At 42.3% G+C, this 15236-nt stretch overlaps 1 protein-coding gene across 2 annotated transcripts in view; it reads right to left on the reverse strand.

Annotated features, from left to right (window-relative positions):
- Positions 1-15236, reverse strand: part of alcama (activated leukocyte cell adhesion molecule a) — an 86637-nt gene that overhangs the window by 24420 nt on the left and 46981 nt on the right. For both annotated transcript variants that reach the window (XM_029701781.1, XM_029701778.1), the window contains exons 3-5: positions 12402-12621; positions 11645-11709; positions 1503-1590 (exon numbers count right to left, since the gene is read on the reverse strand). In XM_029701781.1, the coding sequence (XP_029557641.1) occupies positions 1503-1590; positions 11645-11709; positions 12402-12621 (373 nt within the window). The remainder of the gene's footprint in view (positions 1-1502; positions 1591-11644; positions 11710-12401; positions 12622-15236) is intronic.

The following is a 15236-nucleotide window of genomic DNA, read 5'->3' on the forward strand; positions in this document are numbered from 1 at the left end:
ACCTATCCCTCACGTAGCCAAGACTAAGGAGATGATTGTGGACTACAGGAAAAGGAGGACCGAGCACGCCCCCATTCTCATCGACGGGGCTGTAGTGGAGCAGGTTTTGAGCTTCAAGTTCCTTGGTGTCCACATAAACAACAAACTAGAATGGTCCAAACACACCAAGACAGTCGTGAAGAGGGCACGACAAAGCCTATTCCCCCTCAGGAAACTAAAAAGATTTGGCATGGGTCAAGAGATCCTCAAAAGGTTCTACAGCTGAAACATCGAGAGCAACCTGACTGGTTGCATCACTGCCTGGTACGGCAATTGCTCGGCCTCTGACCGCAAGGCACTACAGAGGGTAGTGCGTACGGCCCAGTACATCACTGGGGCTAAGCTGCCTGCCATCTAGGACCTCTACACCAGGCGGTGTCAGAGGAAGGCCCTTAAAATTGTCAAAGACCCCAGCCACCCCAGTCATAGCCATAAGACTCCTGAACAGGTAATCAAATGGCTACCCAGACTATTTGCATTGTGTGCCCCCCCAACCCCTCTTTTTACGCTGCTGCTACTCTCTGTTTATCATATATGCATAGTCACTTTAACTATACATTTATGTACATACTACCTCAAATGGGCCGACCAACCAATGCTCCCGCACATTGGCTAACTGGGCTATCTGCATTGTGTCCCGCCCCCCAAACCCTCTTTTACGCTACTGCTACTCTCTGTTTACCATATATGCATAGTCACTTTAACCATATGTACATATACATACTACCTCAATCAGCCTGACTAACCGGTGTCTGTATGTAGCCTCGCTACTTTTATAGCCTCGCTACTGTATATAGCCTGTCTTTTTACTGTTGTTTTATTTGTTTACTTACCTATTGTTCACCTAACACCTTTTTTACACTATTGGTTAGAGCCTGTAAGTAAGCATTTCACAATAAGGTCTACAACTGTTGTATTCGGCGCACGTGACAAATAAACTTTCATTTGATTTGGAATTCCAGTAGCCTGGTCAGCTGTGGGGGCAATATCATACACCACATCCCTGTAGGACACCCTTTGTTATGTCCAGAATTAAGAAAGAAGTAATTTGTGATCCACAGAGTCGAAGGCTTTAGACAGGTCAATAAAAAGGGCTGCAAAACCAAAGAAGTAGCAGAGATGGTGCTATGAAATGGTCTGAAACCTGACTGGTGTACATTTAGAATACATTTCGTAGTTAAAAAGGATCTAAGTTAAGTATTACCCAAGGATTCTAGAATTATTTAGGTCACACTGGTACCAGAAATAATTGAAAGGTTAAACATATGTGTTAAAGATTCTACAATCAGAGGAGCAGAAAGCTGCAGCAAGAAAAGATCAAGCAAATCAGCCCCAGTGGATATTTTTATATAAATCTAGCAAAAGGTGTCACAAGTAGGAAGTTGTTGAAATGAAAACAAAGATTCAAAGACTGTTGTCTGACTGTTGTTTAACTGTTTGTGCGGCAAGACGTGATGACATACTCTTTCCATCAGCCACCAGCTGCTTGCCGTTTTTGGACCACATGATTACGGCGGCGGGGTTTGCATCTGCGGCCATACACACGCCTAGCTGAAAGAGACAAAAAACAACATTACAAATCAAACCAAAAGCAGCTCCATTATTAAGAACTGAACCTAGACACAGATTAAACTGTTATTTTGTAGATTTTTTGGGAGATTGATAATGCTTTTTAATCCAGGACAAGGCTAAATTTGTGTCCGGGGAACCAGCCCTAAGAGACTAAAGTGAAAGTGTACAGTCTATATATGGATGCACAGAGAGTTCATTGCTGAATCTCTTTTCCTGGAGTGGTTACTGTATGTATGACTGTATGACGGTCAGAGTAAACAGTAAACAAGAATATGTTTCTAAACACTTCTACATTAATGGGGATGCTACCATGATTACGGATAATCCTCAATGAATCGTGAATAATGATGAGTGAGAAAATTAGACGCACATATATCATGCCCAAGACATGCCAACATCTCACCATTACAATAACAGGGGAGATTAACTTTTTACTACTTTAATATACATATAAGTGGTCCCTTAAAATGGGGGGGACGATGTGCAAAAAATGCTGTAATTTCTAAACGGTTCATCCGATGGATGACAATAACTTCAAATTAAAGCTGACAAATCCAAAATGCTGGAGTACAGCCAAATCCAAAACAAATGGTCACTGTCCCAATACTTTTGGAGCTCACTGTATGTCTATAATAACAATCCTTATCAGGATTATGACAACATAAGGCTGTGATTACCTTTCTGATCAACTCCCCTACTATTACATTCCATTTTGGAAGAAAGTGGCCTGTCGGACTGATCTAAGGACATGTCATTTCCTGGAAATGGGATGGGCTGTATACCGGTCTAACCATGAAGGTTCTAAAAGTTCCACCGTGACAGTTGGCACCGGACTGCAGAGGCCTTATTTTAGCAACGCATCCCCAACAAACACTGCCAACCTGGATCGGATGGAGAAAAATGAAAGCGCAAAAGGTCCATCACAGGAAAAGCGTGAGCCTCATCAATAAAGATGTGACACGATTAGGTGATGTGCAAGCAGCCGTGTGTGTGTGTGTGTGTGTGTGTGTGTGTGTGTATGCGTGCATCCGCTACGCAGGGGGATAAAGCTCAAAGTGGGTTAAGGAGTATTTGCAGGCTGTGTGAGCCACAGGCAGTGTAGGTATGTCGGATGATGTATAGTTTCGGGCGTGTGGGTGGCATGAGGAATCGAACCCTCCTCCAGAGGTGCGAGGCAGAAGGATGGAAGCGGGGGGCCCACTGGGCGGGCCGTCAACAACAGATAATGGACAAGGCCCTAGGAAATAATCCAGCTACAATACATCATGCCTCACTCCCACAGTGCTGCCTATTGCAGGGGCTAGTCTTCCCATGGGTGCCCTTAAGTGGTTGACTTGGCTCCAAACCACTGGTGGCAGAGTTGCTGTTCACAACTTCATTAATGTGACTGTCTGTCCTAAAGAAACCCACACTCACACAAACCAGACACTAACAAATAAACAGACATTATACAGGGCAGTGGGGATCTCGATCATCTGTGACACTCGGATACCATTTTTAGACAGCAATAAGTCAGCAATAAGTCGAGGCTGTGAACCCTCACATGGCAGTCACCGTATATCAAGTCTGAAACTGGAATGTTTTGGCTTTGAAGTGACTCACTGCTCTCGAAGTAAGCTGTCTGAGAAGGCGCTCCATTCCGTATGCATGTTAGAGAGAGAGAGAACGAGAATGTGAAAGCAAGTGAAAGAAAGAGAGTGTGAGAGAGAAAGAGCCCTTTGAACATGACATACCTCAGTGGGCGTTTTCTCAAAACAGAGTCCCCCCCCACCCTCCACCTTTTCCTCTCCGTCCCTCGGTCTCTGCTAATACAAACACTGCAAGAAGTAGATGTAAGCACTAAAAGAACTACAACGAAAAACAGTCTGGAACCAGTAAGCCTCCGCAACCAAATGGAAACTTCCAAACACCACTGAAACCAGACACAAATCTCACAGGCACATGCACACACGCAAAGACATAATAAGACCTATTATTATCAGACATAGTAACTGGGCACTACAATTTCATTCCATTCTTATGACACTCAAGTTTCTTAGACAAAAGGACAACCTCTTTTATTCAGGTGTTGCGAAGTACAGTACCTATTTCCACATCATTCAAAGTCATATTTTTACTCTAACTTCTGTAATTAGATTGGCGTATGAACCACGCATGCCTCACCTCATCCCTTTCACGGGTTATCAGTGTAGACGTCCTTCTCGCTCTCCCTCTCTCACAAACACAGACCAAAAGTGCCTCAAGCTATTCAATAATGTTTCAATTGTTAGGTGAGAATAGTAATAAAAAAGGCGACTCGAGATCCATATTAAATGTACATTCCATTCTGGTGGATTGACTCCCAACAGTTTCCATCTACACTGAACAAAAATAAACGCAACATGCAACAATTTCAAAATTTTACAGTACATACAAGAAAAACTGTCAATTTAAATAAATAAATTAGGACCTAATCTATGGATTTCATATGACTGGGAATACAGATATGCATCTGTTGGTCACAGATACCTAGGTGGATCAGAAAACCAGTCAGTATCTGGTGTGACCACCATTTGCCTCATCTTTTTTGCATAGAGTTGATCAGGCTGTTGATTGCGGCCTTTAGAATGGTGTCCCACTCCTCTTCAATGTCTGTGCGAAGTTGCTGGATATTGGTGGGAACTGGAACACGCTGTCGTACATGTAAATCCAGAGCATCACAAACATGCTCGTCCTAGAAATGCAGGAAGTGTAATTGCTGCCTCACAATTGTGTTCCTGTCTCTGTCCTTTCCGGTCACAACTTGTAGACTTGTTCACGTGCTGCTGTGCGGTTTGTTGCTAACGTTTCTTTGCTACCTGCCAACTTTACGTTTTTTACTTTTTAATTATAGTTTTAATTTTTTCCCCTCGCTCAACTTTTTTCATTGAACTTTTTCACCCCGGACGCTTTATCTGGACATGGTTCTACACGACCTCCACCAGCCGAAGCTAAGTAGTAACATTAACATTATGCCTTCTAATTGTACTCATAATATACAGGAGAACGATCGCCTTACGGCGAGGATAGCTGTGCTGCAAGCCCAGCTTCAGACGCAATCGTTAGGCAAGGGTAATTTAAGTGTAGGAAAGGATGAAACAGCGTCTGTGCCACCAATAAGTACAGATAGTAGTATAAATACCCTCGCACAGTCCCCGCAGCCGGACAATTTTCTCATGGCTTCTGGAAGGAAATGCTGTAGGAATACTTAACCGGTGTCGCTCATTCAGCCGACTTTCAACCGGTTCTCAACCGGTTCTCCCCATTAAGCAATGAGTCAGAGTCAGAGTCCGAGTCTTCTCTAGTCTTTACTCCTTACAGGGTCTGAGCCTCCCACCATTAGCTCTGACAAATTGAACACCCTAGTCATTGGTGACTCCATTACCCGCAGTATTAGACTTAAAACGAATCATCCAGCGATCATACACTGTTTACCAGGGGGCAGGGCTACCGACGTTAAGGCTAATCTAAAGATGGTGCTGGCTAAAGCTAAAACTGGCGAGTATAGGGATATTGTTATCCATGTTGGCACCAACAATGTTAGGATGAAACAGTCAGAGGTCACCAAGCGCAACATAGCTTCAGCGTGTAAATCAGATAGAAAGATGTGTCGGCATCGAGTAATTGTCTCTGGCCCCCTCCCAGTTAGGGGGAGTGATGAGCTCTACAGCAGAGTCTAATAGCTCAATCGCCGGTTAGCAAACTGTTTTTTTCCCCTCCCAAAATATAGAATTTGTAGATAATTGACCTTCTTTCTGGGACTTAACCACAAATATGACCACGCCTGGCCTGCTGAGGAGTGACGGACTCCATCCTAGCTGGAGGGGTGCTCTCATCTTATCTACGAACATAGACAGGGCTCCAACTCCCCTAGCTCCACAATGAGATAGTGTGCAGGCCAGGCAGCAGGCTGTTAGCCAGCCTGTCATCTTAGTGGAGTCTGCCACTAGCACAGTCAGTGTAGTCAGCTCAGCTATCCCCATTGAGACCGTGTCTGTGCCTCGATCTAGGTTGAGCAAAACTAAACATGGCGGTTTTTGCCTTAGAAATCTCACTGGAATAAAGACCTCCTCCATTCCTGCCATTATTGAAAGAGATTGTGATACCTCACATCTCCAAATAGGGCTACGTAATGTTAGATCCCTCACTTCCAAGGCAGTTATAGTCAATGAACAAATCACTGATCATAATCTTGATGTGGTTGGCCTGACTGAAACATGGCTTAAGCCTGATTAATTTACTGTGTTAAATGAGGCCTCTCCTCCTGGTTACACCAGGAGACTATATCCCTGCGCATCCCGCAAAGGCAGTGTTGCTAACACTTACGATAGCAAATTTCAATAAAACGTTTTTTTTTTAATAACTGCATTTTCATCTTTTAGTCATGAAATCTATGCAGCCTACTCAATCACTTTTTATAGCTGCTGTTTATATGCCTCCTGGGCCGTATCCAGCGTTCCTCACTGAGTTCCCTGAATTCCTATCGGACCTTGTAGTCATGGCAGATAATATTCTACTTTTTGGTGACTTTAATATTCACATGGAAAAGTCCACAGACCCACTCCAAAAGGCTATCGGAGCCATAATCGACTCAGTGGGTTTTGTCCAACATGTCACCGGACCTACTCACTGCCACAATCATACTCTGGACCCAGTGGAATAAATATTCTGGAGCTTAATGTTTTTCCTCATAATCCTGGACTATCGGACCACCATTTTATTACGTTTGCAATTGCAACAAATAATCTGCTCAGACCTCTACCAACGATCATCAAAAGCTGTGCTATAAATTCTCGGACAACCCAAAGATTCCTAGATGCCCTTCCAGACTCCCTCCACCTACCCAAGGACGTCAGAGTACAAAACTTGGTTAACCATCTAACTGAGGAACTAAATTTAACCTTGCGTAATACCCTAGATGCAGTCGCACACCTAAAAACAAAAAACATTTGCCATAAGAAACTAGCTCCCTGGTATACAGAAAATACCCAAGCCCTGAAGCAAGCTTCCAGAAAATTGGAACGGAAATGGCGCTACACCAAACTGGAAGTCTTCCGACTAGCTTGGAATGACAGTACCGAAGAGCCCTCACTGCTGCTCGATCATCCTATTTTTCCAACTTAATTGAGGAGAATAAGAACAATCCCAAATGTATTTTTGATATTGTCGGAAAGCTAACCAAAAAGCAGCATTCCCCAAGAGAGGATGGCTTTCACTTCAGCAGTGTTAAATTCCTGAACTTCTTTGACGAAGTCTGCATATTTCTCCAAAGCTCAGTTGTTCTGAATCTGCACAACACTGCCAGGACCTACTATCAAGGGAGACACTCAAGTTTTTTATTACTATATCTCTTGACACATTCATGAAAATAGTCTTGGCCTCTAAACCTTCAAGCTGCATACTGGACCCTATTCCAACTAAACTACTGAAAGAGCTGCTTCCTGTGCTTGGCCCTCCTATGTTGAATATAATAAACGGTTCCCATCCACCGGATGTGTACCAAACTCACTTAAAGTGGCAGTAATAAAGCCTCTCTTGAAAAAGCCAAACCTTGACCCAGAAAATATAAAACTCACTGCCTTCCAGAAGACGATGTATACGAAAACGCTTCAGTCTGGGTTTAGATCCCATCATAGCACTGAGACTGCACTCGTGAAAGGTGGTAAATTACCTTTAAATGGCGTCAGACCAAGGTTCTGCATCTGTCCTCGTGCTCCTAGACCTTAGTGCTGCTTTTGATACCATCGATCACCACATTCTTTTGGAGAGATTGGAAACCCAAATTGGTCTATACGGACAGGTTCCGGCCTGGTTTAGATCTTATCTGTCGGAAAGATATCAGTTTGTCTCTGTAGATGGTTTGTCTTCTGACAAATCAACTGTAAATTTCGGTGTTCCTAAAGGTTCCGTTTTAGGACCACTATTGTTTTCAGTATATATTTTACCTCTTGGTGATGTCATTCGGAAACATAATGTTAACTTTCACTGCTATGTGGACGATACACAGCTGTACATTTCAATGAAAGCCCCAAAATTGCCCTCCCTGGAAGCCTGTGTTTCAAATATAAGGAAGTGGATGGCAGCAAATGTTGTACTTTTAAACTCGGACAAAACAGAGATGCTAGTTCCAGGTCCCAAGAAACAAAGAGATATTCTGTTGGATCTGACAATTAATCTTGATGGTTGTACAGTCATCTCAAATAAAACCTTGGCGCTACTCTGGACTCTGATCTCTCTTTTGACGAACATATCAAGAATATTTCAAGGACAGCTTTTTTCCATCTTTGTAACATTGCAAAAATCTGTCCAAAATGATGCAGAATTACTTTTTTTTTTACTTTAATTGGATTACTGCAACTCGCTGTTGGCTGGGCTCCCTGCCTGTGCCATTAAACCCCTACAACTCATCCAGAACGCCGCAGCCCGTCTGGTGTTCAACCTTCCCAAGTTCTCTCACGTCACCCCGCTCCTCCGCTCTCTCCACTGGCTTCCAGTTGAAGCTCGCATCCGCTACAAGACCATGGTGCTTGCCTACGGAGCTGTGAGGGGAACGGCACCTCCATACCTTCAGGCTCTGATCAGGCCCTACACCCAAACAAGGGCACTGCGTTCATCCACCTCTGGCCTGCTGGCCCCCCTACCTCTGAGGAAGCATGGTTCCCGCTCAGCCCAGTCCAAACTGTTCGCTGCTCTGGCACCCCAATGGTGGAACAAGCTCCCTCACGACGCCAGGACAGCGGAGTCAATCACCACCTTCCGGAGACACCTGAAACCCCACCTCTAAGGAATACCTGGGATAGGATAAAGTAATCCTTCTAACCCCCCCCCCCCTTAAAAGATTTAGATGCACTATTGTAAAGTGGTTGTTCCACTGGATATCATAAGGTGAATGCACCAATTTGTAAGTCGCTCTGGATATGAGCGTCTGCTAAATTACTTAAATGTAAATGTAGAATAATTAATCCATGCTTTTGTCACTTCTAGGTTAGACTACTGCAATACTCTACTTTCCGGCTTCCCGGATAAAGCACAAAATAGACTTCAGTTAGTGCTAAACATGGCTGCTAGAATCTTGACTAGAACCAAAAGATTGGATCATATTACTCAAGTGCTAGTCTCTCTAACCCTATTGCCTTGGCAAAGTGGTTATATCCTGCCTGTTTAGCCAGTGTCTCCCGACCCCTCCTGTATTTATGCTGCAATGGTTTATTAGGGTCAGTCTGTTATATCCAGTGTGAAAATCTCTCTCTCTCTCTCTCTCTCTCTCTCTCTCTCTCTCTCTCTCTCTCTCTCTCTCTCTCTCTCTCTCTCTCTCTCTCTCTCTCTCTCTCTCTCTCTCTCTCTCTCTCTCTCTCTCTCTCTCTCTCTCTCTCTCTCTCTCTCTCTCTCTCTCTCTCTCTCTCTCTCTCTCTCTCTCTCTCTCTCTCTCTCTACCGCACCTGCTGTCTCTAACTCTGAATGATTGGCTATGAAAAGACAACTGACTTATACTCCTGAGGTGCTGACCTGTTCCACCCTCTACAATCACTGTGATTATTATTATCTGACCCTGCTGGTCAACTATGAACGTTTGAACATCTTGGCCATGTTCTGTTATAATCTCCACCCGGCACAGCCAAAAGAGGCCAGGCCACCCCTCAGAGCCTGGTTCCTCTCTAGGTTTCTTCCTAGGTTCTGGCCTTTCTAGGGAGTTTTTCCTAGCCACTGTGCTCCTTCATCTGCATTGCTTGCTGTTTGGGGTTTTAGGCTGGGTTTCTGTACAGCACTTTGTGACATCGGCTGATGTAAAAAGGGCTTTATAAATAAATTTGATTGATTGATTGCTCAATGGGTGACATGCCTGGTGAGTATGTAGGCCATGCAAAAACTGGGACATTTTCCGTGCATTATCATGCTGAAACATGAGATGATGGCGTCGGATGAATGCACCGACAGAGCGGAAGTGGAGAGAGTCAAAGTTGCAGGTCCATTATCATATTCTGAGAGAGCAACTTGGCTTATATAACAAGGCAATTAGAAATGCCAGACGGGCTCATTTTTCTAACTTGATCACTATTAATCAGAATAATTTGAGAGTGCTCTTCTCCACCATTGATGATCTGATAAATCCTACCCCATATTTCAGAGATAAGATAAAAAACATTAGGCTGGGTATTAGTCAAGCAAGACCTGATGAAAAGTTTGATGATATGTGTCCTAGCCTACCACGCAAAGGCACTATGGATTTATTTTCCCTGGTTGACACAGACATGTTCGGGAAAGTGATATCACATTCACAACATAAGCCTTCTGCCTGCCTTCTCGATCCTATCCCCACCACCTTCTTCAAAACAGTTTTTAATTACATATCTAAATAAGTCCAAACTATTGTTAATCATTCCCTGTTCACAGGCACTTTGCCCACAGCACTAAAAACTGCTAACTTGAAACCCCTTCTGAAGAAAAGTAATCTAGCTCTTAGCAATTCTCAGTCAATCTACAATAGCAAAATTCTAGAGAAATTGGTGTTCATACATCAAAATGATTTTTTAAGTGCCAACTGTATTTTTTTTAAATTCCCAATCTGGTTTTCAGGCCCACCACAGCACAGAGACAGCATTAGTTAAAGTGGTAAATTATCTTTAAGCCAGCACAGATGCCAAACAGATCTATGCCCTTGTACTCTTGGATTTAAGTGTTGCATTCAACACTGTTGACCATGATGTCCTTCTGGACAGACTGGAGAGGTGGGTGGGTCTAAATTGTTTTATTTAACAGGTTAAGAGTTTTTTGTCACCCTTGGTGAACATAACTCAGAGAAAATACATATCACATGTGGTATTCCGCAAGGTTCGATTTTGGGTCCGTTACTGTTCAGTTTATATATGTTACCCCTTGGCAGCGTTATCAGAAAGCACAGCATTGATTTTCACTGCTACGCAGAAGATACACAACTTTACTTTTCTGTGTCCCCTTGAGGATTTTAGCTCCACGGATAAATTATTAGACTGTATTAGTGATTTAAATACATGAACGGCTCACAACTTCCTCCAGCTAAATCAAGAGAAGGCCGATGTACTTATTGTTGGAGCCAAAGCACAGAGAGAATATGGCAGCACACAGGCAATAAAGATAAAACACCAGGTAAAACACCTAGGTGTTATTTTAGAACATGAACTACATTTCAAATCACACATTAGGAATGTGATCAAAATAGCTTTTTACCACCTGAGAAACATTGCCAAGGTGCGGCCGTTTCTCTCTCAGGCTGATACAGAGAAACTCCTCCATGCTTTTATTACAAGCAGGCTTGACTACTGTAATGCTCTCCTGTCTGGTCTACTCAAGAAAGCCATTGGTCAACTGCAAAACATACAGAATACTGCAGCAAGGGTACTGATCAAGAACAGATGGAGAGCACACATTACAGTTTGTGTAGAAATTTTTTGGTTGTGCAAACCCAGAACATCCCGTAGGTGAAGAAGCTGGATGTGGAGGTCCCTGGGCTGGCGTGGTTTCACGTGGTCTGCAGTTGTGAGGCCGGTTGGACGTATTGCCAAATTCAATAAAATAACTTTGGATGCAGCTTATAGTAGAAACATTAACATTAAATGATCTGGCAACAGCTCTGGTGGACATTCCTGCAGTCAGCATGCCAATTGCACGCTCCCTCAAAACTTGAGACATCTGTGGCATTGTGTTGTGCGACAAAACTGCACCTTTTATAGTGGCCTTGTATTGTCCTCAGCACAAGGTGCACCTGTGTAATGATCATGCTGTTTAATCAGCTTCTTGATATGGATGGATTATCTTTGCAAAGGAGAAATGCCCACTAACAGGGATGTAAGCAAATTTGTATACATTTTAGGGAAATAAGCTTTTTGTGCTTATGGAACATTTCTGGGATCTTTTATTTCAGCTCATGAAACATGGGACCAACACTTTTAATGTTGCGTTGATATTTTTGTTCAGTATTTATAGTTGGTGAGTTGGGGCAGAAGTCTGCTATGTTCTGTGTTAAATGTGTTCTACTTACCGACGTCAGTTTTCCGTTCTCCAGCTCTTTGGCTTTGTCTTTTAACTGTGGTGGCAATGGCTTCTCTGCAAAAACAATAAACAATAAACCGGTGAATAATGTAAATGTTATACTCAATGCTCAAATGTAACCAGTAATACTACTACATAGTGTAATGAATGGATGACGTAGGCTGGACTTATGGTTGGTTGGCAATATGGCGACATGACAACAAGTTGCATAAAATTAGTACTATTTTCTCTATGAAAATAAATCCATCTATACACTCTCATCCTGCCTTCAGGGTGGTGTCCATGAAACCAGGCCTGAAGGTTCCCTTGAAAAATGTAATGTCCGTAACTCTGTAATGCTCCCCTGTGATTCACTGAGACACACACATAAGACAATGTTTCGATCAGGATCATATATTTGTTGTTTCTGCCTGCACCTATAGGCTATCCCCGAAGCGGAGGTGACCTCTCAGGGGAGAACAAGTTTGTCACGGTGAAGCGAAACCTTGTCCTTGCGTCTCCATCCAAAAGTGTGTAACTTTTCTAGACTTTGAATATGTCATCCAGTGCCTAGGGAGACATGTTGTCATCACAGCTTCCACTTGAGGTCTGAGATTAAATGTTGATTTCAATCCACCCACTATTTTCAATATTTTCAAAGGCTTCTCAAGCTCGCCACGAGCACTCTGACAACAAGGGGAAGCTTTAAGATACATCCATTTTCTTCTGTACCTAATGAACATAACCAAGATGTAGCTACTACTTACTGTGGACCAAGACTTTGACACGGTGCTCGTCCAGGTTGGAGCCGTACACAACCATGCAGGTGAAGGTCCTCTGGTCCACCAGGGAACCCCCCTGGATCATGAGGCTGGAGTTGGCCGCGATGCTGACTCGGTCCTTGTAGCCGTCCATGGCCTGGATCTGGGCCTCCTCCTTGTGCGCCTGCTTGACCAGGAGGTCTCTGTAGGTGCCGCCATCCATCTCCTGATTTGAGCAAAGCGACAGGGGACTTTCACGTTAGGTTTCACGGTCAGACTTCAGCAATTCATCAGACACTTTCATCTTGAGCCAGATTTGTACAGACAGATTTGTGTTGACCTTGAGTCAAGAGTAGCCTTCACTGTAATTGTGTTCATGTACTTTAAGTACAGTACCAGTCAAAAGTTTGGACACACCTACTCATTCTAGTTTTTTTTTTTTTTTTTTACTATTTTCTACATTGTAGAATAATAGCGAAGACATCAAAACTATAAAATAACCCATATGGAATCATGTAGTAACCAAAAAGGTGTTAAACACATAAAAATCTATTTCATATTTGAGATTATTCAAAGTAGCCACCCTTTGCCTTGATGACAGCTTTGCACACTCTTGGCATTCTCTCAACCAGCTTCATGAGATAGTCACATGGAATGCATTTCAATTAACAGGTGTGCCTTGTTAAAAGGTCATTTGTGGAATTTCTTGCCTTCTTAATGCGTTTGAGCCAATCAGTTGTGTTGTGACAAGGTAGGGGTAGTATACAGAAAATAGCCCTATTTGGTACAAGACCAAGTCCATATTATGGCAAGAACAGCTCAAATAAGCAAAGAGAAACAACAGTCCATCATTATTTTAAGACATGAAGGTCAGTCAATCTGGAAAATTTCAAGAACCTTGAAAGTTTCTTCAAGTACAGTCGCAAAACCATCAAGCGCTATGATGAAACTGTCTCTCATGAGGACTGCCACAGGAAAGGAAGACTCAGAGTTACCTCTGCTGCAGAGGATAAGTTCATTAAGAGTTACCAGCCTCGGAAATTGCAGCCCAAATAAATGCTTGATAGAGTTGAAGTTACAGACACATCTCAACATCAACTGTTCAGAGAAGACTGCGTGAATCAGGCCTTCATGGTCGAATTTCTGCAAAGAAACCACTGCTAAAGGACACCAATAAGAAGAGACTTGCTTGGGTCAAGAAACACGAGCAATGGACATTAAACCAGTGGAAATCTGTCCTTTGGTCTGATGAGTCCAAATGTGAGATTTTTGGAGACGCAGAGTAGGTGAACAGATGATCTCCGCATGTGTGGTTCCCACCATGAAGCATGGAGGAGGAGGTGTGAGGGTGCATTGCTGGTGACACTGTCAGTGATTATTTAGAAACATAATGAAAATAGCAATAAAGAGAGAACCATGCACAGTACCCACTGGGCAAAAACTGGTTGAATCTAAATCTATGTGATGATGTTGAATCAAAATGGAAAACTTATTGGATTTGCAAAAAGTGCCTTTTGACTTTTTTGTATCTAACTTTTAACCTAAATCCAATGACATGGTGACATTCTTTGTTGATTTCACGTTGAATTCACAATAATTGACAACTCAACCAAATGTAAATCAAAACTTGACATTGAACTGATGACTGTGCCCAGTGGGTAGCGATCATTTTGATTAAACTATTACTGATTCATTTAATAAAAAATGTTCTTGCATGCCAAATTAACAAAATATTAACAACATGATTTTTAACCTGATTTTCAAAACCTTTACATTTTATTTAGAGAAATAAAATCTTTATTGTTCTGTGAAATGTTCAATGTTGATTGTATTGTTATGAAACTTGTTGATAGATTTAATTACTTATGCATCTAATTAATTATGTTGTTAGATGTTTAAATTCTCACTTTACCCATCTTTAGCTTGTCAAAATAATAGGCGTTTTGGCATCAAGTTTCAATCATAGAGATAACTGGAGGACTCTAGATGGATATAATTACTTTTAACATAGACATTGCCATTAAGGTCTTCCAATATTTAAAAATCAACTGGGTGGGGATTCCTATGGGCTGGAACTGCTCAGACAATGCACTCAGAGAGCATTATCTTCTTCAAATTGGGTTGCCTAGGGGTTGTAAATCAAAGACTAAGGGCTTTATTTAATCCGCAATTAAATTTAAAGGAAGATTGCATTCACGATAAACACTGCATGTCGGCTCAATCGGAAATTATCTTTACATTTCTATCACGGAATCTGTAACACTTCAAGACCAAGATTTATACCAGGACATTGGTCCCAAAATACAAACCCAGACTCACTAAGTTGAGACCATGACAAGTTAAATACCAAATTGATGTGGTCTCAAAAGTCCATGGGCCCTTTCTTCAATTGTAAGAAACTCAAGTAGAGTGAACTCGAGTATAATACAGTACAGCACAGTAAAGTACAGTAGAGCACATAACAGATGAGTACAGTACAGAAAAGCACATTATAGACATCTGTGCTTTGGCCAAGTAGATGTCAATGTTGGAGAAGTTAGAGCCCCCCTGCTAGCTATGCATCTCAATACTCTACACTTTTTCCTGAAGTCTGCACTTTCCACTACCCTCTGTAGCTCAGTCGGTAGAACTGCCCGTGCTGTCAAAGATGCCATAATGGCACAGATACAAAGATGAGACCTCTATATATCTCGATGATGTCAATTGTTTTGGTTGTGACCATTTTGGTTTGGAAAATGTTTACTTATTTTGGACTTTAAAGAATCCCCATAGCCATCTTTCATTTGGACAGATCCCAGCAAAATATATATATTTTAGTAACAAAATCGTACTTTACATATT

The sequence above is a fragment of the Salmo trutta genome, chromosome 19 (genome assembly GCF_901001165.1).
Source record: "Salmo trutta chromosome 19, fSalTru1.1, whole genome shotgun sequence".
In the NCBI taxonomy this organism is placed as follows: domain Eukaryota; kingdom Metazoa; phylum Chordata; class Actinopteri; order Salmoniformes; family Salmonidae; genus Salmo; species Salmo trutta.